The 27,851-nt window shown below is 48.9% G+C and overlaps 1 protein-coding gene across 1 annotated transcript in view; it reads right to left on the bottom strand.

The window, feature by feature from the left end:
* Window positions 1-27,100, bottom strand: part of LOC311325935 (disintegrin and metalloproteinase domain-containing protein 12-like) — a gene marked incomplete at both ends in the record, with an annotated part of 69,065 nt that extends 41,965 nt beyond the window's left edge. The window contains 8 exons of the mRNA XM_084458752.1: window positions 1,307-1,496; window positions 2,264-2,340; window positions 5,392-5,470; window positions 20,739-20,812; window positions 25,356-25,368; window positions 25,504-25,628; window positions 26,041-26,101; window positions 26,970-27,100. Coding sequence (XP_084314878.1) covers window positions 1,307-1,496; window positions 2,264-2,340; window positions 5,392-5,470; window positions 20,739-20,812; window positions 25,356-25,368; window positions 25,504-25,628; window positions 26,041-26,101; window positions 26,970-27,100 — 750 coding nt within the window. The remainder of the gene's footprint in view (window positions 1-1,306; window positions 1,497-2,263; window positions 2,341-5,391; window positions 5,471-20,738; window positions 20,813-25,355; window positions 25,369-25,503; window positions 25,629-26,040; window positions 26,102-26,969) is intronic.
* Window positions 27,101-27,851: the final 751 nt, after the last annotated feature.

Here is a 27,851-nt window from a genome sequence, read left to right as displayed (position 1 = left end):
CTGGCACATGAGGTTACCCAGCCATAGTCCTAAACCCTAGCCCTTATCCCAAACCCTAGCCCTAATCCCAAACCCTAGCCCTAATCCCAAACCCTAGCCCTAATCCCAAACCCTAGCCCTAATCCTAAACCCTAGCCCTAATCCCAAACCCTAGCCCTAATCCTAAACCCTAGCCCTAATCCTAAACCCTTGCCCTAATCCCAAACCCTAGCCCCAGCCTGCCTCAGCCCCAAGCCTGTGAAGTGTAAGGTTTGATGAAGGTAAGTGTTGAATATGAGTCTGGCAGGTCAGGCGTAAGGTTTGATGAAGGTGAGGTAAGTGTTGAATGTGAGTTTGGTAGGTCTGATGTGTAAGGTTTGATGAAGGTGAGGTAAGTGTTGAATGTGAGTTTGGTAGGTCTGATGTGTAAGGTTTGATGAAGGTGAGGTAAGTGTTGAATATGAGTCTGGCAGGTCAGGCGTAAGGTTTAATGAAGGTGAGGTTGGAGCAAAACTCTACTTCAATGCAATAATCATGTCCCATCTTACATACTGCCTAACCAGTTGGTCTCAGACCTGTAAAACCACTCTGTCACCAATCCAATCAGTTTATAAACAGGCTCTGAAGGTTCTCGACAAGAAACCCATTTGCCACCATTACTGCAATATCCTCAAAAAGCATGCCCTTCTAAGATGGGATAACATCTTGAAGCTCAGTGATGCCAGCCTGGTATTTAAAATCTACCACGGTCTAGCCCCACCATCCCTCTCTCAGTTCTTTACAGAGAGCAGCAGGTTCACTAGAACTGTTGTAACTGCCGTTACATCCCGCTAGCCGTGGCGATATCCGTGACATCCCACGGCTACGCTTTTATACAACGGTTGCCACATTTATCCGTCAATATTTAAAAAAGAAAGACAATACGAACTTTAAATACATTTATTTTTAATGGAACTATTTGTTAATCATTTGCGGATACTTCCGCTGAAAAGGGAACGTTGCCAGGCAACGACAATGCTGCAGCAGATCTTTGTAAACATTGATCTGGACGTTGCCACGGCTACTGATACGAGGTGGATTGATGTGCGAACATTCCATTTTAGCGTGAGGCCATCGTGGTTATCGCCACGGCTGGAATGCAAACTGACCAATAGAGACAATGGACCGGATCTATACTGTTGTATAATTAAGCAATCAACCACGAGAGGCCGTGTGTTATAGTGATTTTATAACAGCTAGGGGGCGTTGTTAGGCACGACGCGATGCGGAGGTGTGTAAGGTGTGTAAGGTTTGATGAAGGTGAAGTTCGGCAGGTCAGGTGTCTTACCCTGCTGCTGAACGACCGGAAGGGTCTCCTCAGGTGGTTGTCAGGCGTGACAGAGGACACGTTGAAGCCATGACCGCAGGTCCCGGTTGCCAGGTTAATGTCTTCTCCTCGGTAGATGAGGTGGGTACCATTGTCAGGCTCAAACGCTGGCTCCAGGATATATGTCTGGTTTTCAAGTGCAATTAAGCCCCTGGGGAGTTGTGAGACACCATGAAGATGGAGGTTTATCAGATCTGGATTGATAAGTTCAAAACTGGATAAGGATTTTGATTGATTCAGTGTTACAAATACAATCTGACAGTAGATCTGAGGTCCACTAAACTGATGAAATGAAACCATTTGTCTTAGTGATAAAACACATTACTTCTGAAACTTCGGTCTGCCCGGAGAAAATAATGTATTTTTTTAAGACCTTAGTAAATTATTTGAGAGTTAGCAGGCAAAGACAAAAAAACACCCCATCTTTGTTGACTCATTTCTGGGGAGCATTTACTCTGATTCAGGTCAAAGTTTTATCACAAATTTATACCAGCTTAATGTTCTCCGTCATTAGCTTTTACTGGCTCGTTAAAAGCACGGCATATTAAACAGTTCTGCTGCTGTAATGCAGCCCTGGTTCCGGGGTGATTAAGCAGAGATGACTGTACATCTGCAGGCTTTCTGTCTCTCTGTCGGGCACAATTCCAGCTTCCAGGTGGGCCATTAGCCTCAGCTACAGTTAGATGACCACAGGACACTGAACATGAGGCGGGGATGATTGCTGAGGATAGGAGAGGATGTTCTCTCCCTCTGAGGTTGTGGAACACTGTTCTGACGAGGGGACACTCGGATTGCACAACATGGTCGCCTGGAAGAGCTACTAAAGCACTGAGGGTCATGATGACATCACCAACATCCCACACAGCCACAGTGGCGATGGAGGTTGCTAGGAGACTAGAACCCCGCCAGTGGTCTCACCTGAGGCCTGAGCAGGAGCTGAGGGTGACGTCAGAGTGGGCGTGTCCCTGCACCTCCCCGTGGTAGTAGCAGTTCACCTGGGAACCAACGAACAAACAGGGTCAAAGGTCAACCTTGCTCAGACAACACGGTAGACATGTGCCCCGTGGGTCCGCCAATGGTCAACAGTAGTCATGAGAGGTGGTAAAGCCATTTCAGAGTCTGGAGACAGACACTGTAGTTACTGTCTGTCTGAGGGTGTGAGGAGAAGGACATGTCTGGTTTGGAGTGAAAACAGACCTAATGTTATGGTTAACAATCCCATTTTTCAAGCCTATCCAAACCCTCCAAGAACAACTGTCATTTGCCAGCCCGCCAGCTGTCCCTCAGTCCCAAATAAACTGAATGTCAATATTGATCTGAGGGAGGAAATACTTGAATGTGGCCCTTTTACAGGCGGTGCAAACTTTAACAGAGTAAACTCAGCTGCGGTCTCTTTACTCCCAGAGAGACCAGGGCTGAGGCCCAGAGAGAGAGGGCCATGTCAGGCCGGTCTACTTGCAGGTATGTCTGCTGCAGAGTCACTGGCCATGGGTGTGAGTGTACAGTAGGTACTGCATTTATCATCTGTATCAAAATTTTAAAAAACGCACCTCATCTTTACTGAAATCGTTGTGCGACACTGCTGTTTATGTGGCTAAATATCAATACATACTTTCCAGACTTTGTTGTGGGTCAATAATATTTCAATAGAAGACGACTTGAGCTGGCTTTTGAAATGTCGAGGTCTCAAGGTTTTGTAACTCTGCTGTGATGCAAAGTCAGTCTCTTGTGTAACCCTGAAGCAGAGAAAGTGAATCACATATTCACAAACCGTACTGTGGGTTGTATTCTGTCGAAAGGCCTTTGACATAAAACATGTCTCAGAATATCTTATAATACTACCGTTGACATAACAGTGACCTTAGTGTAGACAGGGCTCTGCAGCCAGGGTAGAAAACCAAGCATATGAATCAACAATTCATACATTCATACAGCACTTTCAAAACGCTCTGCCCAACAGGAGCTGAAGACAAACAGGATGAGGGAAGAAAGTGAACACAGCTTCCTCATCTTTCACTCTGTTCCTTTAAGTCGCACTGAAATGAAAAAAGCATTCTGTCCCATTTTGGTTCACATAATTGGTCATAGTGTTCACCTATTCAACGAAGTATGCCAAAAGAATGACAAAATTCTACTTTTGTTGTAATCTTATATCAAAGTATATAATTTCTTACTTCCTGGAAAACGGTAGGTCACGTGCAATTACGACAACAGGTACCTTAGATTTTAGGCCAATAATCTCACGACATCCACCCGTCGATCAACGCTATCCTTCTATCAAATCTGTCTAAAGTTATTAAAACCCGTCCACTTGTCAATGTTCCAATCAAATTCCTCTAAACATAATGTCCCACCCTCATAGCTTGTTTGCGTCGGACATATGTCAAACTACGGAAGTTCGATGATCTCAAACGTCCGTTTCAGTGCGACTTTAATGTTTGACGTTTCTAAAGCATGGATCACATGGACAACAGGTGGACAACAGCCTGAATGTCATCTTCCTTTGAGCCCTGATGCTAACAGTGAAAAGCCAAACAGATGCAACACCACTTGACTTTTAATCCATCACCCGTGTGAGTGTCTATGATACATGTACTTACATGTACTTATGCTTTGTTTATTGATACAGTAGCAGCACAGTCATTTAAATGACAGTGATGAAAACATGCTGTTCACTCTAGCTTGGTGGGAATAACATTGCCAATCAGAACCAAATTACCCAGCACTTATCCTCCAGCCACCCATGAGGGCTGTCAGACTCTCCGCACATCAGGTCAGTTAAATTCTCTAAAGCTCTGGAAAAACCATGTTAACTATGTTAGCAAGGGAGAGGCTTTTGGAAATCACTAAATTAGGCTTGGTTATCACTGAAAACCATCCAACAAATTGTAACCTGATTAGCCGTTGATAGAGTATGACGTAGATCCATAGGACTTGGCCACTGCGTTTGTATACATTCTACAGTGTCATATTAAGTGAACTAAGCTGTGTTGCGAGGTTTCGACTGGCCTTGGCTTTAGCGTTTGATGTGTTGAGATACAATACCCACACGCTCCAGCTCTGAACACACCCAAAGTTACACAAGTGCAGACCGGTTCTGAATAGACTCACAGAGTTCAACACGAGTGTACAGTACGTTGCTCATGAGCCGTAGCCCTGTGTGGATGGCTTGCTATTAAGAATGCATAACTCTACTGAAGTACAGCGTGTACTGGCTGAGCTGAGCCTGTGGATCAGGAACAGATTCTGTAAATGTACTGTTCAAAACATCACTACACATCTACATGACATCTGGAGGGTCACCATGATATTGACTGTTTCAGGCCCAATCTCAAGATTGTTATTCAATGATTCAAGGATGTTTGTTTATGCACAAGACACACGTAGGTAGGTAGATACAGTAGGTAGGTAGGTAGGTACAGTAGGTAGGTAGGTAGGTAGGTAGGTAGGTATGTAGGGTAGATAGGTTGGTAGGTAGGTAGGTAGGTAGGTAGGTAGGTAGGTAGGTAGGTATGTAGGTATGTATGTAGGTACATGTAGGTAGGTAGGTAGATAATGTAAGTAGGTAAGTAGGTATGTAGGTACAGTAGGTAGGTAGGTAGGTAGGTAGGTAGGTATGTAGGGTAGATAGGTTGGTAGGTAGGTAGGTAGGTAGGTAGGTAGGTAGGTAGGTAGGCAGGTAGGTAGGGAGGTAGGTACAGTAGGTAGGTATGTAGGTATGTATGTAGGTACATGTAGGTAGGTAGGTAGGTAGGTAGGTATGTAGGTATGTAGGTAGGTAGGTAGGTATGTAGGTACAGTAGGCAGGTATGTATGTATGTAGGTACGTAGGTAGGTAGGCAGGCAGGTAAGTAGGTAGACAGACAGACACAGGTACCATTATGACAAATAAACATCGTTGATCTACTCATTGCTTCATGGGAAATTTGATTCTAAAACTATCAGTTAATGGCAGCCGCACTCAAAGTCGTTCTTCATGGTCTCTTGAGTACAACGGCAATGTCACTCCTCCCCTGAGCGTCAGGAGAAGCGAACCCCCAGCTTACCATGGCACCCTGGGTCCCGATGACCACACCTCCGTCCTCCAGGTAATGTGTATCAGAGAAATTGCTGGCAAACAGTCCCCTGCAGAACACACAGCAACACAAAAACAGGTTTATTTTCAGCTCCACAAAGAAAACAAAACATTGAATCAGTTTTAAGGGGAGACACTATACAGTCAAATATGTTTTTTTTTCATTTCAAAGATATCTTCAGGAATTTCTACCAGTTTAATCTTACAGTACTGTACATTAAAGTGCTTAGAAATTGGACAGTTTTCTATTTCCTTCTCTGGCTTTTTATGTCTGTTTAAAGTGACTCAAGGATGAGGTGCAGTTGGACTAGGCTAGGTGAGGCTTAGTTTACTGGGAATGGTGCTGGAGAATTAATATGTACTGCATTACTGCATTATTCTACCATACCTATCTGGCTGTTAGTAACTACAGTAGCCGCTTAGACACAAGTACATACTATAGGACTAGTGAGCATGCAGAGGACCAGAGCCCAGCAGGACACATGTGCATGTGCACCCTCAGGATCTGTGTCATCATGCCAATCCCTGTTCCATGAGTGGGCTACAGAGGTGGTTTCAGGGTAGGTTTAGGAAGTGGGCTGTGCAAAATTGTCTGCGTTAAGGTGTTAAACATCTAATACAACGCACTAAAGCAGCAGCAGCTGATGCAAACCTCCTGTAATCGAGTCCCTGGCAGAGAGAGATGGTGGATATTAGCTCATGATGGGAGCTAGTATGCTGCTGGGTTGTTCATGAGGGGAGTCTAGTACAGTAGTATGCTGCTTGGTTGTTGATGAGGGGAGTCTAGTACAGTAGTATGCTGCTTGGTTGTTGATGAGGGGAGTCTAGTACAGTAGTGTGCTGCTTGGTGGTTCATGATGGGAGTCTAGTACAGTAGTATGCTGCTTGGTGGTTCATGAGGGGAGTCTAGTACAGTAGTATGCTGCTTGGTGGTTCATGAGGGGAGTCTAGTACAGTAGTATGCTGCTTGGTTGTTCATGAGGGGAGTCTAGTACAGTAGTATGCTGCTTGGTTGTTCATGATGGGAGTCTAGTACAGTAGTATGCTGCTTGGTTGTTCATGAGGGGAGTCTAGTACAGTAGTATGCTGCTTGGTTGTTCATGAGGGGAGTCTAGTACAGTAGTGTGCTGCTTGGTGGTTCATGAGGGGAGTCTAGTACAGTAGTGTGCTGCTTGGTGGTTCATGAGGGGAGTCTAGTACAGTAGTGTGCTGCTTGGTGGTTCATGAGGGGAGTCTAGTACAGTAGTGTGCTGCTTGGTTGTTCATGAGGGGAGTCTAGTACAGTAGTGTGCTGCTTGGTGGTTCATGAGGGGAGTCTAGTACAGTAGTATGCTGCTTGGTGGTTCATGAGGGGAGTCTAGTACAGTAGTGTGCTGCTTGGTGGTTCATGAGGGGAGTCTAGTACAGTAGTATGCTGCTTGGTTGTTCATGAGGGGAGTCTAGTACAGTAGTATGCTGCTTGGTGGTTCATGATGGGAGTCTAGTACAGTAGTATGCTGCTTGGTGGTTCATGATGGGAGTCTAGTACAGTAGTGTTCAGAGCGTGCTACTTCACTGCCCCTCTTGGGCACACCCCTACAGTGCTGCAGCTCTCTGCGGTTCTCTACCTGTCATTATTGTCCAAGGTTAATGACAGGCAGGGTGACCATGCAAGTTGATATAGTGGGTGGGGCAACTGTGGCTCAGGGGGTAGAGCGGGTCGTCCAACGATCGTAGAGTCGGCGGTTTGAATCCCTGCTCCTCCCGTCCACATGTTGAAGTGTCCTTGGGCAAGACACCGAACCCCAAATTGCTCCCACCGAGCAGGCTAACGCCTTGCATGGCAGCTACCGCCATTGGTGTCTGAATGTCTGTGTGAATGAGAGGCCATTGTAAAGTGCTTTGGATAAAAGCGCTATATGAGTGCCGTCCATTTACTATTTAACAGGTGTGGATCCTGCCATGGCTTCTTCAATGGGCTGCCTACCATGCCTGCCATGCAATGTTGCTCTTCAGGAAAGGAAATGGATCATGACATGTTTGATGTTTTCACTGAGACTAGATACTTAAATAATAATGTTGCCAGACCTCAGGCATGCCCTCCCTCCCAATGCAAACACGCCCCCATGAGAAGAGAGAGAGAGTGGGAGGGGGGGTAATTTTTTCTCTCTGGACATTCAGAAACATCTAAAGTTGATTACACCCTCTCTCTCAGTAATGACTGCCCACCAGCAGCCCTGTTTTTGTCAAGAGGGACCAACAGCCAATCAAATGGCATTTAGATGGTGGTTGACTTCAAAGTGGAGTTCTCCCGCAGCCTTTGATCTCGTCCTGTAGGAATCGGCGTGACAGTCACCAGAATCCCCGGCACTGAGCCAGCGTGAATACGGGGACGCGACTGTAGGGATGTCCCCCCCCCCCCCCCCCCCCCTCACCCCATTCTCTCTTGCTCTCTATGTTTGCCAGCAGTGAACATAAGGATACTGCGTAGCGACAGTATGAGGTTTAACCAGTGGTTGTGGAATGTAAGGGTGCTGGGTAGCTACAGTGTGAGGTTTAACTCATACTAGCTACAGTGTGGGAGTTAGCTACAGTGTGGGAGTAGTAGTACATTGGCTCTTCCTACGTTAAATGCAATTATTGTTAGTCGCTTTGGATAAAAGCGTCTGCTAAATGACTGTAATGTAATGTAATGTAAATGAGTTAGCTACAGTGGTTGTGGAGTAAGTGGAACTGGGTTCTCATGAGTCCTCAAGTAGGTAGTGAGTTGTTGGTTAACCACCACCTGTGCCAATACAGAGCTAGCTTTTAGAGATCTACATTCCCGCAGGAGACCCGGGTTCGAGTCCCACCCAGGGCATGCCGAAGCATATGGGTTACATAAATACAGTGTAGCTCCAGTATGAGGGCTATCTCTAGTGGTTGTGGAGTCAGGGGATGGAGTGATGGGAGGAACATGAGTCGGGGATAAAGCAGATTTGATTTCACAGAGAGGAAATGGGTGGGTCACGCATTTATTTATAGAAGGATTCGGGTGTATTTTGTGCCATGCTTCTTCGGCACGGCGGTGCCACGCATGGCTGCATCCGGAATCACACAGTGCGATGGGAATGTCGCGGTCGATGCTGGAGCTGTCAGTGTAGTCGGTATGGAGTAAGGCTTGAGCAGCGTGGCCTCAGCTCTGGGGACGGTCCTTTGGGACTCTGAGTGCTGTCAGAGAGCAGTCATTCTCCAGGCTTCAGTCGCCCTCTTCCAACCTGCAGCTTACAATGCCGCTTCCTGCCCCCTTGTTTCTAGGTGCCATACTCTCCTGATTCCAAAACTAATGTAAAAACATTTGTTTTCTGCCACATATACCACTGGCTATTAAAAGAATGTACATAATGGCTATAATCAATAACAATTGATTCCATAGTCCTGGGAGTCTGCTGCGTTCCATTAGACGTGAGCTGACATCTCATTAGTGCTTCCTTAACAGGTGCACAGGTTAATTGTGATTAACGATGGCCCTTTAAATGGAGCCTGAGGAAGGTCCCGGCACTACCATCTGTCTTCCTGCGGTGCTCAAACTACACAACTGTTCTGTGGGACACAGTTGAACTGTGAATCCTATTTGGACCCAGTACTACGTTTGTACTATGCTTTTTAAAGTTTTGCAAGTATTGTTGCTTCAGACAAGCTCTGCTGACACACACACACACACACATACACACACACACACACACACACACACACACACACACACACAGTCTTCCGTTTCCAGAGCAGAGGACAGTGCATTCATAGTTATACATTTACATTGTAAACTCCACAACAGTAGGTACTGTATGTCTTATGAGAGACTCCTGTCTCTAAACTGCATATCAATGTAGTCTTATACAGGGAGCTGACATCATCGGCCTATCTGTAGCATGTCAGTGTACTGTACAACTGGGTGCCTGACCCAAGCTGTGTATAAAATCAACACAAACAACTCAAATGATGTTTTACACATCCACCCAGACAGAACATCACCAGCCTATGGAGATGAGGGAACCCATTTGAATACATGCCCGTCCACGACTGGTGAAATAATGGAGCCCTCCGGGAGCATTGAGCCATTTCACTGGAACCAAGTTCCACCCCTCGCTCTGCTCAGCCAACATGCTCTTTAGAACCCTAATCTTGGCAATTTCATTTAGTGACATCTCTCGCCTTCACAAGTCCCCCAATGTCCGCGACATGGATAACTCCTACAACCGATACCCCCCCCCCCCCCCCCCCATGTAAAAAAAAAAACAGCTCTGACTTATAAGAGCACTTGCCAAGGTTATGGTTAAAGTGAGTGTAGAGAAGAGAGAAGGAGAAATAGAGAAAGGGAGGAAAAAAAAGCGGGTTGACAGCCCTAATTCTATTTCCACACGTGGCTTCGGTCCAAATTGATTTACATGAAGCTCCGTGTAACCCCCCTCTCCCTCCCTCCCTCCTCACTCCCCCTCTAAACCTCTCTATGGGACACCGGAGAGAGCACAGAGCAGGCGTGACGGAGCGAGAGGGATGAAGAAATACTGTAGTCCTTCTCCTACTGCCGCCGGCTCAGACGCTTGGAAGGACCAGATCATTCTGTCTCAGCAACTGAAACCTCGCATCATCCCAGTCTGCCTCCGGTCTCAGACAGCAGGCCCCCCGGCGGTGTCTGTTGAAGCCCGCAGAGCCTGAGGCTTCGGCCTGAGATGAGCCGGTGATCGGTCAATCAGCAAACAAACGGACAGAGAATAACAGACCCCCCCCCCCCCACCCCCGAGCGCCGAGACAAGAGTCTTTTCATCAGCGGTGAATCGCTGACAAGCGGGGGAGTGATTCGCCGGGGCTGAGTGGGCGTGCTCTCGGCTTGTAGAACAACAAGGCACGAGGCAGGAGGTCGCCCGTCTAGAATTCATGAGAACATTGTGTCATACAAGTCATCGCGCGTCCGTCCGCTGACACATTAACGATCCGGACCAGCTTCCTCTCCGCTGACCGGCCCCTCGAGAGAAGATGCTAATTATCGGAGTCCTTATTTGACCTTTTCTGAAAGAAAACGCCTCAGACGTGCTGTGCTGAGACAATATCATGTACATAAGGTAGATGGGGGTGAGAGAGAAGATGGGATTTGTTAATCACATAGGGTGAGGTTTGGTGTAAGGGCAGGCAGCATGATGAAGAGTTAACCCCGGTGGTATTACACTGATGAAGAGGAACAGCTCTCACTGTTGAAGAATAACAGCTTGTGGTTGTGAGCACTGTCCAGTAGGCTGTTTAATGTGGTCAGCGTGCAGAATGGATCTCCAATGATGCACATAATCTAGACTTACGCTCTTATACTTACTGTACCTACAGACGTACTCCTCATCTCCTCTCTGCTCTCTCTCTCTCTTTCAGTCTCTCTATACAGCAAAACCCGTATGGCAGTTAACTGCAGTTAATGTTTCTCTATACAGCATAACGACTCTCTCAACAAAGGTCTCTCTCTGTATCTGAAGTAGCTCTCTCTTTCTCTCTCTCTGCATATTTTTCTTCTGTGCATTTTGCATTTACTCCCAATTTACTTGACATTGTCAACAGAAGCACAGGCAAACAGGCCCTCAGCAGAGCATGAGGACTGCAGGTGAAGGCCACTGGAGTACAGTGCTACGTTAAAACGTTGTTGGTTTGATGCTTATAACAGACACAGTTCTGGCATGATGAATATCACTTACAGTAGACCTTTATCACCTGGCACTAACAGGCTGTGGTTGAACAGGAGATCACCTGGACCCTCATGACCACTGAGACTGCCAGACCCTGAGGTATAGTCTAGCTTTAAAAGAACGAGCCGTTTCATTGCTGTTGGCCTACATGTCCGGAATATGTAACACCATAAAACAATTCCCTCACTGAACATATTTTCCCCTGTTACTGTACAAAGAACATGATCTCATACTCCCTGTGATCCTTTAAAGGTAACAGTTGGCCAATTGACAGACAGAGAAAAGTCCCTCATTCAATAGTGATCCCTCTACATGCCTAGTCTATGAAGTAGGGCCTACACTGAGGGCCTCTCTTTAGAAACGAAACAATCATGTTCTGGATCGGCTACAAAAGAGTGTACAGTTTGTTCTTTATTTCTCTCACACATATCGTATATTTCAATTACAATAATTTACTAACCCCCAAAAGCCTGCAGGCAACATACCAAGAAGCAGGGACTAAAAACAATTTAGAAGATAATAAACTGTAAGAAGATAATAAAGTGTGTTCATTCATCTAAAAACCTAGTCTGGTTTCAGACCTTTGAATACGCGTTGACTGATTCTTGAAAATCTCAATGGAGTGTTATGAGTTGACAATTCTGTCTGATATCAGGCCACTAAAAACCATGTTCATTAAAGATAATCAGTCTCCATTATTCACAGATGCTTACACTTTTACAAGTTTATTGGGATCCATATCTTACAGTTTATTTGCACTTATGCAGCCAAATTCGGAATGAAAATGCCATAAAATGTATTTTACAGCTTATCCTGGTCTGTCTTCTGATGTGTGAGTGTGGGAATCTGTAATGGTTATCTTAAATGATTTATAATGCTAGAATGAGCATAACAATAATAGGCAGCCATAATATATGTGACGTTGATATATTTACTTTAACTTCATTTTAACCCATTTAACTTTAAAATAGGAAAGAACATCAAATGCAAGTTAAAGGACATGGCCAACATTTTGGGAAATATGCTTGTTCTCCATCTTCCCTGGGGTTAGACAAGCAGTATGAAGCATTCTCAACTCTGTGCGTGCAGTATGGAGTGGCGAGACCAGGACCGATTAGCCTAGCTTAGCGGCATTCACTGGTACCAGGTTAGGCCGATTAGCCTACTTTCCAAATGTCACGAAATAACCCCCCAATACAACTCCAAAACCATTCTGTTTAGAGTTTTTAATGTGTGTATTTACCACGTTGAGTGATAACAACTTTCAATTAACATTACCATTTTCGTTTTCTAAGCAGAAATACTCTGAACTATTTTTTTTAGAACCAGGCGTAGGGATTACACGCATCACTCCAAACGCGTAGCATTGTGACTAGCTAGGTATCAAGGTAAACAAACCTGCATTCCAACGAGCGAAGTGAATATCATCAGCTCGCACATAGTTAGATGCTACAATAGACTAGCTCTAGATACACCGTCCATAACTTTATAAACATGGTTCAGTGTTGTAAAGAGCTGTAATAACAGGCAGTCGAGGCCAGGGTATCACGGGTCGTTCCATAGGTTTCCAAAGGATCCCTTACGTTTATTTTGAAAGTCCTTGAAAGAACGCTACCGGTAAGTTTAATTTCACACCGCTTGAGTGGCAACTGGTAGTGTGCTGTGTCCTGATTTTAAACTGCAAAAATGCACAAAAAAACACTAACATTTCATGCGCGTGCTTCGCTATATCATGCCCCCTCGTTTTTTTGGGTTGCATGACGCCCCTGACTAGAATGACTTTGATCACATTGGACAGTAACTACAGTATCAACCATGTAGGAATGAGGCGCAGAAACTGTGAGATAGTGGTGGAACCAGATGCTTGTGCTGCCCACTCATGAGCTCTGGCCTCCTCCACATTCACCCCCGGCTCTTCCACCAGAACTAATGAGGGACTAGGGCTCTTTGAGGAGGGAGGTCATTTATTATTCATTTTGAAAATAGTACATAAATGCATAAATGTTACTGTCAGAGGGTTAGTCCCTCTCCAATTAATCGGAGCTTCCTGTGGCGGTCTCATTGTTGAGACGGACTCATTTTGTCTGCAGGGAAAATACACAATTAAGGGCTGAATAGACACACTGTGGTGTTCAAGATGTTCTCTCCCTTGTGCCCTGCCTTTCTTACTTTCCCTCTTTCTGTGTCTGATTGAATTTAGAGTGAGATGTGTTTTGGTTGTTGAGAGAGTTGAGCTGTATTGGGAGTTGAGAGAGTGCAGAGAGTGGGAGGTGTACCGGATCAGCATGAGGAAGCAATGATCTGCTGCTTTAGCACAACTCATAAAAATAATACTTCCTGCGCTGCCCCTGTGACCCCCGAGCACCGCTCCTCCCGTACCTATCCCACAAAGCACCCTGCCTCTGCTCTTAAAAACCTCTCACTTCATTAGGTTCATCTCTTGTTATTTCCAGGGACGCACACAACTGATCCTCCGGTACGATAATGGCGTCGAATCTGTCATTTCACCCCCCATTACCTTGGCAACATGGTGGAGGTTGTGTCTGTCACTCCACAGTGATGTATCACTTAAACAAAGGGTGTGGGTGACAGTCTGTCCTCTGTCAGTGCAGTCAGCCGGCAGGGGGGGGACTGGGGTGGACAATGAAGGACTGACTACAGATCAGAGGACTGGGGTGGACAATGAAGGACTGACTACGGATCAGAGGACTGGGGTGGACAATGAAGGACTGACTATGGATCAGAGGACTGGGGTGGACAATGAAGGACTGACCTCGGATCAGAGGACTGGGGTGGACAATGAAGGACTGACTACGGATCAGGACAAACAGAACTGATCTGAAACTCATCAGTACGACTCCGCCACCGCGTCCAGGCAGCGGAGGGAACAGAACGCACCCTGGCCCCACACAGGAACTACCGGCGGGGGGTTGCTAAAATATCAAAGGTCAAAGGTTAAGTGAGCCCCAGAGGTCGAAACGTGAAAGGTCAGCATGTTCCCCGGACGCGAGGTATAAATCGTAGTCTGAACGAGGGGGGGCGGCTGGCATTTCTGTCGTGAAAAACAAAACTGCCAGTTGTCATTAAGCCTTTATAACGGAGAGAGCATCTGGATGTCTTCCCCTCTTCAGCCGAGGCCTCCCTCTGCCCGTTTAAACACAGCAACACCCTTCTCTTGTTTAGCCCTTTATCTCCGAACTGTCACTTAAACGGATCCGCTGCGGTCTCCTTATCTGTTTCCTGGTCAAAGTTCCCGTCCGTCTCTTCCCGGTGTGTTTGTGCAGCGCTGCCGGTAACTGTGCTGTCGGCTCTGCACGCAGGAAAGCCCTCCTGTCTGCGCCGGGACACACTTCCTCTCCTGCTCTGTTTACTTACGCACATCTGGCTGGATAAAGGAACACTTCCTGTGTGTGACGTGTGTACGCTGTGTGTGTGTGTGTGTGTGTGTGTTTGTGTGTGTGTAGGGTGTGTGTGTAGGGTGAGGGGAATGTACAGGAGATGGCTACACTAGATGCTTATCAAATCAAATCGAATTAAGTCATTTCATACACAGAGGCGACACTGCGCTTTACAGAGAGAAAATGGGGGGACGGATATAGGCGCATGATCCGACACCGTCACGCCCTGAACTAAGCATGTAATCCCCCCGATCTTCACGTCACCTGGATGGTCTGATCGCTGAGTGAGCGAAAGGACAGGCCCATCCATACTGTGGGAGATCAGCAGGAAGACAGTCTGGCAGCTATAACCCACCGCTCCCCAGACCGGAGGAGACCGACTCCCAGACCTAAACCTGCTCTACTTCTTTATGACAGTTTACTTTAGTTGGCGCTGTGATATTGATGGCTTCGGGGACCGGGAGGTTGGCGCGCTCCGGTGAAATGTGGCTCTAATCCGACGGCGGACTCCGGACTGATCCGTGCAGGGGAACACGATATATAGGCCGGGCTGGGAAATAGAACATTGTAATGTCGACATTGTCTTCATGACGAATGTGCTTATAATGTCCACGCATTGTGTTTTATCATCCGGGGGAGATTTGCGGGGTGCAGGAAAGGAAAGACTCCCCTCTCGCCCCAGATGAATAGGGGAACATTATCCACCATTAATATCCACAATCTGCAGGATGGAAAACGCACAGCCTCTACATAACTTAGCATATTTTCCCGCTCCCGCCACCCATACGGCTCTAGTTGATTTCTCCGACGGCGTATCTATCAGGGCGCGTATCTAACGGAGCAGAATCTCGGCCTGGGAAACCGTTGGACGGTGGCGGCGCATGCATCACCTCCGCCGTCTCGTTTGAAAGCACTTACTCTCCGTAATGTGGTGGGGAAAAGAAGGCAGCAGGGAAGTGCTGATGCTTGCAGGACCGTTCCACTAGCTAACACCCTTGACAGGTCGCCCGTATTCTCTAAGGTTAAAAGCAGTCTTGCCTTGTTACGTTTGCTTTTTTGTTGTTTTGATGTTTTGAAGCACAACAAGAAACAACACACGACACAAACACATTTTGCTAAGTGGTCTGGGAACATCCCCGCCATGTCTGCCGTCCAGAATAGACCCACAGGAACAGCCAGGGTGATGTCATACCCTCTGTAGACAGGAGCAGCAGGTGGGGGCCATGGACCAAATCCACAGTTTAAAACTCAAGAGGTTTGGCTCACAACGCTCGACACAGTCAACACTTAACATGCGTTTGAGAGAGAGAGAGAGAGAGAGAGAGAGAGAGAGAGAGAGAGAGGGATAGAGACAGAGAGTGAGGGACATAGATACCTGCAGTACCTAGAAACAGAGAACGAGACAGAGAGAGAGGGAAAAGAGCCAGAGAGGGGGTAGAGAGGGACAGAGACAAAGGGAGGGGGAAGAGAGACCTCATTACGGTACCTCATCTCTCCCCATCTGTCTGTCATCGGGAGCAGCCTCCTCTACCCAAGGTCACTCTCAGGCTATCAGACCTCCTCTCTGATCCCCCATTTAAAGACGACTAGAAGAACAGTTCTATAATTACTTTCCTAAAGAATAATTAAAGCTTTTGCACACTGGAAAGAGAAAAAAATCCAATCATTTTATTCCAGTAATGGAAAATATCATTGCTCTTAGTGGGATGGGGGGGGGGGTTACTGACCCCTCCTGTACAGACTACTCTCACAGAGGGGCTCAATCCACTGCCAGGAGCTCGGTCTCCCCGGCTCGGTCTCCCCAGCTCGGTATCCCCTCCTGCTGCATCTCCTCTCAGCTGTGTACGCAGCCTAACGGCTCAGCGTGATTTCGCCTTGCTTGGTCCGGAGGGACGAGACTCACGTTTCATCGGCGTGTGTAATAACCGCACGCGTTCGTCCCCAAATTCACATTCACGCCCCAAATTCACAAACCCTGACGGGCCAGCACGTCCGCGGGCGTCCGAAGCCAAACTCAACAGGAGTTTGTGGTATTTAACCTGGCAAGGCCAGGCGAAGCTTTCAGCCTCGGCACCAGAAGCAAGAGACAGGCCAAAGCCCCCTAGCAGTGGATGCAATAAGGAGACACAGGTCATCTGCAGAGAGAGGGTGGGGGGGGGGGGGGGGGGGTGGGCAGGTCCTCAGAGTCAGGCTGTTCTCTCTCATACGCACACAACACACTCCCCCCCCCCCCCTCCCGGCGCCGGGCGCAGGCGACACAAAGCGTCAAAACTCACGCGAGCGGGAGCCTGGCTGTTCACACAGGAAGTGCGTTTCTCCGCGCCGGTCACCGAGCGAACCTGCGCCTCGCCGCTTTATTCACGCACATTCGCCCGCGGCTCGTCGGGGAAAAAAAACTAGACCGGACGCCAATTCTGTCACGGCGGCGTCGCGGCCGGCGCAAACGGTCACATTGCTTAACATGGGCGGCGAAGAGAGAGAAGGGGAGAGAGATGGAGAGATAAAAAGAGAGAGAGAGACAGAGACAGAGGTGGTGAGGGAACAGACGTGGACAGGGTGGAGGTCAAGCTGCAGCCCTGCCCTGCATGCGGCCCAGTCTCCACACATCCTGGTCAGCTGGTTCAGGAGGACCTCAGAGGGGTCAGCGCGTGGCCGGAGCGTTGGTTTCGTCTGCCTAGGAAGCCATCATTATATTCTGTTTACACCTAGACCACAATGTCATTGTTCTTAACAGGACCAGCATCACTGAGAAACAGGATTACACTCTCAGAGTTTGACGCACTGGATACTTGACAGAGCCAATTAAATAGGGAATGAGGTCTCTCTCTCTCTCTCTCTCTCTCTCTCTCTGTGAATGAGTGTTGTGGTTAATAATGTGCACGGTACGGAGTGGGCGGAGTCACGACTCTCAAACACCCAGAAGGCGGCTGAGGAGGATGTTGCTATGGGGATTGTCTGTGACAGGAGGTAATGATGTTGTAAAACGGCAGCCTTGCATTTCTGAACAGCCTTTTCCTCTGGCTCTTCCTGAGATAAATAATCAAAGGAAATGTCATCACTGGGAAGCACTGTGCAAAGCACTATGGGTAACCTGTCAACACATCCACTGAATCACAATATGTAACCCAATAATGATGTTCAAGAAAAAGCACAACTAATCAGCTAATCAAAATTCTCTGAAAATGGAATCACTCGCAATGAAATGATTCACAATGACAACCTGAAAATGACAGTATAACACGCACACACATACACACGCACACACACACACACACACACATATTTTACATTTAAATTATTTACTTAAATATTAAATTATATATTAAATAATATATCATATACTTTTACAGACAGTTGAACACTATAATGGCTACAAAAACAGAGCTCTCTCTCACACACGCACACGCACACGCACACACACACACACACACACACACACGCACGCACACACACTTCTGACCGGTCGCACATGTAACACGTCAAGCCTCCAACATTACATGTCACACTGACATTCCTATGTTCTTATTTAAAAAACATGACAAGGAAAGACTTTCCTTTTACCCCGAGTGTAACGTTACGTTCTCAGGACTGCAGCTGACGGGCAGAGAGGAATAATATCTGTGAGCACGGCATGGGGATCAGAGACTGAGGGATTAAAGCGGGTTGAGCACGTTGAAGCGCCTCGGCGCTGCTGGGAAGGCGGCGTGCGGAACACCTCCATGACTGCAGATCGGCCTGTAACCCTCTCCTCGACGCTCACCGCGCCTCTCTCCCCTGCAGCCATGCTTCTACGGCACTCCGGCCCAAACCGTGCCCCTCTAACGTGGGCGTCGGCGCGTCGGTGGGAGTACGTGTGGAGCTGCTGGTGCTTTTTCCATTTGTTTTTCCAGAACGATCAGAAGCATTTCTGTGCGTGAAATCAGCCGCCGAGGAGCAGACGGTCGTGGAAAAATCGCAAACAATGACACGGAGTGTTAGCAGAGACACCCGGATCAGACGGCGTAAATAAAAACAGCTCCGCTGGCATGCGCGCACACACACACACACACACACACACACACACTGACATTTAGCTTTAGCTAAACACGGAATTGGGAATAAATGAGAAATGAGAGCTAGGATCCAGGAAGGAGGCCAGACGTTTCAGCCTCCATCTCTGCTGCTGCTCAGGCGAGCCAGAATCAGAACCGATCCACAGAACACAGGTCCAGCTCCAAACAGACCTGTCTGGGGTCAAATATTTTACGAGGGGAACACAGGAAGAACAACCTGAACTGGGCCCCTGTGCTGTTATACTGTTGAGAGTCTGAAAGTAGGGGGGAGTCAGTACATGGGCGCACACACACACACACGCGTGCGCGCACATACACACACACACACACACACACACACACACACACACACACACACGCACACACACCATGCTTGTAGTGTTCTCCCCAGGCCTTGTGAGTCTCTGTGCTTCAGGACAGACTAACTGTTCCAGAGCCAGGGGGCTGCTAGCAAACATATTGCTTTATTAATTAGATCTGGTTGTCTGTTTATGTTAGCTAGCCCTACATCATTTCATATTGGCAGCCGACCAGGTGTTCTCTGGAACGAGGCCAAATTAGTAAACCTTATGGACTCAGCGGATTTCAGTAAAAGAGAACCACTTAGAGTAAACCTCCCATAACTCAGCGCAGACTGCCTCCACTTAATGGACACTTAGACCCCCCAAACACAATTTAGCAACTCCTCTCCTACTTAGAGCAAGTTAACCAAACTGGGTTGGTGGAGAGAGATCATTCTGTAAATCCTCCATCAGACTGAATCCTGCTGACCTCAACATGCTGACCCGTTGGACACCGCTTGAACTTGAACTTGAACCGAACGGTGCAAAGCGCATATGCGGTGTGCGTTCACACAAATGCAGAGATGCAACTACACGGAGGTCCTTTCCAGACACCCAGCCAAGTCCCGTTCCTCTTTCCAGGGAGACTTTCCACCGAAGCTGCTACTCTCGTCTGAACGGACGGACGAATTGAGGGGGCCGCGACCCCCACGGGGTCGCCAGAGGCGAGGTCGGCGCCTCCGCCTCCCCTCCGCGGGCACGGCCCCCGGGCGATGAGCCCGGAGGAACGCCGCGGCCGCTGCTGACCTCCGCACGGAGGGTTCTTCGGCCACCTGCGGTGCGGTCGAGTGACGCGGGGGCAGATATCGGCGGACGCATCTGGAGTCGGACCGGGGGGGAGGGGGGGGGTCAGCGGAAGGGACGGCGGGGCCCGGCTGATGGATCTGCCACAGCCCTGCCCTGGGTCACCGCTGGAGGTGGGCGGCAGGGGAAGCCGAGCACCGCAACTTCCTCTTGGACGGAGCACAGAGAGTAACACAGAGAGTGGAGCGTGAGACGAGGGCTATTCATGCCGTGTGTGTGTGTGTGTGTTGGGGGGAGGGGGGGGGGGTTGTGAGGGACAAGGGGCAGATGACACACCAGGTATGGGGAGTGATAGCAGTGAGGAACATTAGCTCTGTTGTGGGCGGTTCAATCTGGAACCCGAGAAGAGTGAGGTGTGTGGATCTCTGGTGTCTGATCCCTGCTGGTCCCAGTATACCCAGTAAAGGGCTCTGTCTGGTAGAAATCTTACTGACCAGACTCCTGTCTGTCCTGAACCATGGGGGACAGATGATGTCTCTACACAGCGTCCAGTTTAGGTAACGCTTTCATAGCCCTGTCTGGAGTCTGAACAGGCTATTCTATACTTGTGAGATTGTGTCTGGCACAGACATGAACCTGGCCCAGAGTCTCTGGCAGGGCTCAGCTTGTATATGCAAACCGCATGTAGAGTACAGCGTATACGTGGTAAATCTCACAAAATACACAAATCATCCACAGGAAGGTCCGGTGTCACCGCATTATTTTCCACCGTCTGGAGTGAAGCGAGGTGATGAGAGAGGAGAGACTGAGGGATGGCAGAGGAGGAAGAAAGTCCACTCCAGGACGCTCTTTATCTGCTCTCATCTTTCACCTCCTCAGAGACGTGCAACAATAAAAGAGCTCAGACAGTCCTTCGTTCAGGGAGGGGGAGGGAGGGAGGGTTCTTCCTTTTCCATTAGTCTATTGCTCCAAATCAAATCTCCTACAGTGCTGTAGGAACCCCTTTCTGACCCCGGCATACGCCCATCTCTGTGCCTCTGTGTCTTTTGCAGGATGTGATGCGGGCATGGAGGAAGTGATGCGTGAGAGGACTTACTCGTTCTTCTCCAGTACCAGGACCAGCTGCTGGCCTTCCGCCTGGATCAGCAGCCTCAGAGACGCGGGGTGACTCTGGAACAGAAACAGCACAGGTCGGGTGAGGGCACAGGCACGGACCCGGGTCACAGCCAGGCCGGCAGTCACACACACACACACACACACACACACACACACCGGCAGGACAGGGAGGAGGGCATGCTGGCTATAGGGGAGCAGGAAGAAGGCTTCCAGTTTCCGGGTCGATGACGTTGGCGGTAGACGCAAGCTCACAGCTTTAGTTGAGAACCTTCCTGAGGCTCAAACTCGCCACACTCATTTACGGGCCACCTTGGCCTGGTGTTTCATAACTTCATATGGAAAGAGATCACGACTGAGCATTCAATATACTGTAGCAGAAATATTATTGGGTGATTCTGAGTTCTGCTGTGTTCGTAAAATGAGACTTGAAGGTTGAAAATAGACTGTGGACACAGAGCTTGTGCAAATGTGGCTACAGGCATGTGTATAGAGTAGGTGTGCAGGTCCTCTATGTTCCAGCCTCTGACACTGTTATATACAGTGTGTGTGCTGCGCTGCCCGAGAGAGGAGAAAGGAAGTGTAGCTTCCTATGCTGCATGTAAAGTAAAGACCTACTGTGAGCGAAGGCTTGACTCTCACTCTCACCTCTGCCTCAAAATATCAGACATTTCACAGTCACAATCACCCTTGAGATCATGGCAACCAAAATCAATGGTCAGCATAATTCATCCATCTTCATCCGCTTATCCGGGGTCGGGTCGCGGAGGCAGCAGTTCCAGCAGGGGGCCCCAGACATCCCTTTCCCTAGCAGCATCAACCAGCTCTGCCTGGGAAATCTTTAGCCACTCCCAGGCCAGTGCGGAGATGTAGTCCTGCCACCTAGTCCTGGGTCTTGCCCGCGGCCTCCTCCCAGCCGGACACGCCTGGAACACCTCCCTAGGGAGGCACCCAGGAGGCATCCTCACTAGATGCCCGAACCACCTCAACTGGCTCCTTTCGACGCAAAGGAGCAGCGGCTCTACTCCGAGTCTCTCCAGGATGACTGAACTTCTCACCTGATCTCTCAGGGAGACCCCAGCCACCCTCCAGTGAAAACTCATTTCGGCCGCTTGTATAAGGGATCTCATTCTTTCGGTCATGACCCATCCTTCGTGACCATAGGTGAGGGTCGGGACGAAGATAGGCCGGTAGATCGAGAGCTTTGCCTTTTGGCTCAGCTCTTATTCGTCACAACAGTGCGGTAAAGCGACTGCAGAACCGCACCAGCTGCTCCGATTCTCCGGCCAAACTCCCTCTCCATGGTTCCCTCACTCGTGAACAAGACCCCCAGATACTTGAACTCCTTCACTTGGAGTAAGGACTCATTTCCTACTGTGAGCGGACAAACCACCGGTTTCCTGCTGAGAACCATGGCCTCAGATTAAGAAGTGCTGATTCTCATCCCAGCCGCTTCACACTCAGTTGCGAACCTATCCAGAGAGTGCTGGAGGTCGCAGGCAGATGATGCCATCAGGACCAAATCATCTGCAAATAGCAGCGACGCGATCCCCAGCTCACCAAACTGCAAACCCACCTCCGCACGACTACGCCTCGATATCCTGTCCATGAAAATCACAAACAGGATTGGTGACAAAGCGCAGCCCTGGCGGAGGCCAACCCCCACCGGAAAGGAAGACGACTTACTACCGAGGACACGGACACAGCTCTCGCTCTGGGTGTACAGGGATTGGATGGCTCTAAGTAGGGACCCCCTCACCCCATACTCCCACATAACCCCCCACAGGACCTCTGAAGGGACCCGGTCGTAAGCCTTCTCCAAATCCACAATCTCCCAAGCCCCCTCCAAGATCCTTGCGAGAGTGAAGAGCTGGTCGGTGGTTCCACGACCAGGACGAAATCCGCATTGTTCCTCTTCGATCCGAGGTTCGACTATTGGCCGGACCCTCCTTTCCAGCACCTTGGAGTACACTTTCTCTGGGAGGCTGAGTAATGTGATGCCTCTATAATTGGCACACACCCTCTGGTCCCCTTTTTTGAATAATTGTACCATCACCCCAGTCTGCCACTCCTTTGGCGTGTCAACCAAGACAGCCCCTCAGCACCCAGCGCCTTCAGTATTTCTGGGAGGATCTCATCAGTCCCTCGGGCTTTGCCACTGTGGAGTTGTTTGACTACCTCAGTGACCTCCTCCAGGGAAACTGACGATGACCCCCCATCATCTTCCGGCTCTGCCTCGATCATAGAGGGTGGATTAGTCGGGTTCAGGAGTTCCTCAAAGTGCTCCTTCCAACGCTCAAAAACTTCCTCACTTGAGGTCAGCAGTGTCCCTTCCTTGCTGTATACAGCTTGGATGGTCCCCCACTTTCCCTTCCTGAGGTGTCTGATGGTCTTCCAGAAACACTTTGGTGCCGACTGAAAGTCCTTCTCCATGGTTTCTCCGAACTCCTCCCACACCCACTGCTTTGCCTTGGTCACGGCCAAAGCTGCAGCCCTCCGGGCCAGTCGATACCCTGCAACTGCTTCTGGAGTCCCCCGGGCTAACATATCCCGGAAGGCCTCCTTCTTCAGTCGGACGGCTTCCCTGACCACCGCTGTCCACCACGGAGCAGTGTTTGTGATGATTGGATGATTTTTTTTAGTGCTGACAGGTGCTCGTTTCCTCAGACTCTCTGCCTTCTCTCCACCTCTGAGACGGAGTGGCAAAGGCTCAAGGGAAACAGGGGAACTCTCGACAATGTTGTCACAAATGTTATCACAAAATGTGTGAGAAGTGCGCTCACACACGCGCGCACGCACACACGGACACACACACAAACACACACACACACACACACACACACACACAGACAAACGCACACAAACACACACATACATAGCTCCAAGGTGACAGAGGAGAAAGCTGATAAAAAGCTCCTGAAAATATGGAAAACATTGTTTGAATTTGTGTCCATGTTTCACAGAAAGGAAAGGTCTAGACAAGCAGTCAGTCAGTCAGTCATTCAGTCAGTCAGTCAGTCAGTCAGTCAGTCAGTCAGTCAGTCAGTCAGTCAGTCAGTCAGACAGACAGACCTAGCCATACAGACATACACTAGAGACAGGCAGGCCCACAGTAACTTTATAAACAGACAAAGACAGACAGAAATACAGACAGACCGAGCGTCAGGCAAACAGTAGCTTTATGAACTGACAGAAAGACAGACAGGCCCATATAAATAATGGATGGACAGAAAGGAGTAATGGACTTTGTTCCTGTCAGATAACAGCAGGACAGATGACACTGTGCTCAGGCCAGACGGGTTCTGCTCAGGTCAGGGCTGGCTCTCTTCCAGCAGCCACACACTGTTCGTCTGTGTGTGTGTGTGTGTGTGTGTGTGTGTGTGTGTGTGTGTGTGTGTGTGTGTGCGTGTGTGCGTGCGCGTGTGTGTGTGTTGTGTGTGTGTGTGTACAGACTAGATGGACTAGCAGGACGATGGGTCAACCCACAGCAGTTCGCCCTGACTCTGCACAACAGGAAGAATTCTCTCTCAACTTTTAGAGGAACAGCAAACAAGCCAAAGAAGGGACACCTGATTAGATCAGACCAGTAGCCTTATGAAGAACTGTTAGAGCAAATCTATACCACTAATAGCTTACCCCTAAAATCCAATAAAACACAGAACACTGCATCAGCTATTACTGAGCTTCTGACGCCATTTTGGATTGACTATCTATTGTTCATAAAACTTGCCTGAATGTCTTATTGGATGGAAATACTGTACAGTACAGCAAAACCATCTCCTCTTTCCTCGGAGTACTATTCTGTTGTGATGATGTTTCCAGCTCCAGCGCTACGGGTCGTCTGGGACAGTCTGTTGTTTTACTGGCGCTATCCCTCATCCTGTATCGGTCCAGCTACAGTCTCTCTGCCGTCCAGCAGAGTTTGGAGCACGCTCCGTGAGTCCTGTTTCCCTCTTCTAGGAGGGCTGTGCGGTAATTGAGAGTCTGTCATGATAGGAGTACCCAGGAGTAGGATTTCCTCACGCCAGCAAAAACGAATCCAAGCCAGTGTTCGGGGAGGGATAAATCGAGGTAAGTCAGGGCAGGTTTCAATACTCAAGGCGAGCTCAACACCGGCTCACCCCTCTCTGTCTGGTCAGCTCTCCTGGCTGTGCAGGCAAGAGTTTCGTAGCCAGAGACTTTGTGACTTGTGATAATTCATGGTCATTTTGGCTGACCTTGGTCAAAGCGAAGGCTCCCGCATAAGCCTAGCGCACATGTGGGTAGAAGAGGCGGGAGAAGAAGGATAAATCTAGCCTGCAGCTGCGCCCATCGCTGCTGCATTCTTCCACGCAAACACCGAATGAAAAACTGATCTGGGATGAAATGAACCTGGGTTTCTTCAATCTCTCCCAAATCATTTGAAAATGTTGGTTTCACGCACTGCCGACTCGTAGGGTAGGAAAGCCTGCCGAGTTCAGGGAGTCATTTCACAATTCCCACAGTTTAAGGAATAATTTCACACTACACAAACAACAGGGGGGGCATTCGAAACAGCCATGACAGAGACGCCACCACGGGGAGCGGCAGGGGGATAAGCCGAGCTGGGGAGGGGGATTACCCAGATCTCTCGGCTGGAACGGCAGAGGGGAGAGAGCACGGAGGCACGCATCTGTTCTCGGCTGAGCTCTCGACAGCAGATTAGCGGGTCCTCTGAGCGCTATATTAACTGGGCCCGCTGGCAAAGCGGCTCTGTTGAGGATATTTACCCTGGGCAGGGTCCGGCTGAGCGGCCAGCGTTCCCGTCCGTCTCCCAGCAGCACGGGAACCGTGGTCTGGTGACGCCGCAGCGGAGAGGCAGCCGGCCTGGTCGGGTCCACTCCTCCTCCACTCCCTGGAAACACACAGATGACCGTGGTGAGGACCGGAGGCAGTCTGGCCTCAGAGTAGAGTAGAACAAGGTACGTAGAACACAACAAATACAGACAGGTCCCTTGCTGTCAGGGAGACAACATGACCTCGATGGGGCGGCTGTAGCTCAGTTGGTAGAGCGGGTCGTTCAATGATCGAAGGGTCAGTGGTTCGAATCCCGGCTCCGACTGTCCACATGTTGAAGTGTCCTTGAGCAAGACACCTAACCCCAAATTGCTCCCAATGAGCAGGTTAGCACCTTGCATGGCAGCTACCGCCATTGGTGTGTGAATGTGTGTGTGAATGGGTGAATGAGAGGCCATTGTAAAGCGCTTTGAGTGCCGCTAAGGTGGAAAAGCGCTATATACTGTAAGTGCAGTCCATTTACCATTTACCTCTAGTAACACTTGATCATACAAGATATCACATGACCTCTGACCTCGCTGCCTGTCACACCTAATGGCAAGCAAACATGAGATTAAGGCACATGACAAACTGTCACATTCTAACCACACCATGACATAGGTTAACACTCTAACCAGACCATGATATACCGTAACACTATAACCAGACATGACATACTGTAACACTGTAACCAGACATGACGTACTGTAACACTGTAACCAGACATGACGTACTGTAACACTGTAACCAGACATGACGTACTGTAACATCGTAACAGGACATGACATGTTAAAGATACTCATCATGGCTTCATTATGTGTTCTGTAACACAGATCATGTGTGTGAGCCCCAGACATGGGGATCAAACAGGAAATATGTACCTTTAACTTCACATACATGGTACCATGTAGAATACAACTCCGCGATAGTAATCTATTATTCAAAGACGCCAAGCATGTTGGAGACAGCAGAGACCACATCAAAGGCAGTTCTCAGCCACACTGAAAGCCAGTCAGAAACAGAGAGCAGGCTCTCTCTTGTGTTTGTGAGAGGCAGCGGCGTCCCCAAAGACCTTGCAGAAACACCTCAGACACAGCCTCAATAAAAGATGTTCTCCCACTCTCTTCTACTGCCTGAGGAACTCGGTCTATACAATACTTCTAGACAGCTCTGCAGATACAAAACTAAACTCCTCCTCACACATACACAGACTTTCTCTATGTACACTATGTAACTAACTCCTGGAAGTCAAGGCCTCTCTCTCTCTCTCGCTCTGTGTGTCAAACACAAACAGAATCTTTTGTTCCATAATGTACAATATCCACAGTCTTCACAACCAGTACAATCATTTTACACAGAAAGGCTGACAGTTACAGCAACGCGCAGGCAGGATGATCAGTATCTGTCCACTCCTGCACACCGCTGGGACTGGCTGATCTCCCAGAGCGCCGCACTGAGCACGGATGGGAACGGCGGGCTTGGCTGAGGTCTCGCGTGGCCCCGGGAGGAAGTGACGGGAACTCGCAAGCGATGGAGGGAGGCGGAGGACATCGGTGGAGAGGAGGGAGGCTGAAGGAGCAGTGATAACCCTCTGCTAAGACCAGAAGGAGAGTGTTCACTGTCTGCAATGACTTGAAGGAGTGTAACAAGGAGGCTAGAGCAGTCGTCGTGTTGTGAAACTTTATCAACCTCATCTCTCTCTTCCTCTTTCTCTCTCTGTCCCTGTCATGTCTCTCTCTCTCTCTTTCTCCATCTGTCTCTATTATAAGGGATGTGCTAACGACCCTGCCGAGCGGGATTTCACTCTTGGCATAGTTGTTAGCACAACCCGCCCTGGACATTCCCTTAGCACGGGTCAAAGAACAAGACACAGAAAATCACAACGCAGAGCGAAATGAAGTCCGTCACAGGAGCAGTGATAACCCTCTGCTCTTCTATCACGTGAAGGAGCAGTGATAACCCTCTGCTATCACCAAAACATCCACGGACATAATTAAGATGGATCCGGGAGTGGAGACCACCGATGAGATCGGCAGGTGTGTGGAGGACCAGGAAAACTGGAGACAAAGACGGGAGGCCCGTCTGTGGACGACGCGATGATGATATCACGTGAAGGAGCAGTGATAACCCTCTGCTATCAACAGAAGGAGCTGTGATAACCCTCTGCTCTGCTATCACCTGAATGAACAGTGATAACCCTCTGCTATCACCAGAAGGAGCTGTGATAACCCTCTGCTATCACCAGAAGGAGCTGTGATAACCCCCTGCTATCACCAGAAGAAGCTGTGATAACTCTGCTATC

This window comes from Borostomias antarcticus (assembly GCF_949987555.1).
Source record: "Borostomias antarcticus genome assembly, chromosome: 25".
Classification (NCBI taxonomy): Eukaryota; Metazoa; Chordata; class Actinopteri; order Stomiiformes; family Stomiidae; genus Borostomias; species Borostomias antarcticus.
The sequence above is the reverse complement of the archived record's forward strand: the minus strand, read 5'-3'. Positions and strand labels throughout refer to the sequence as shown.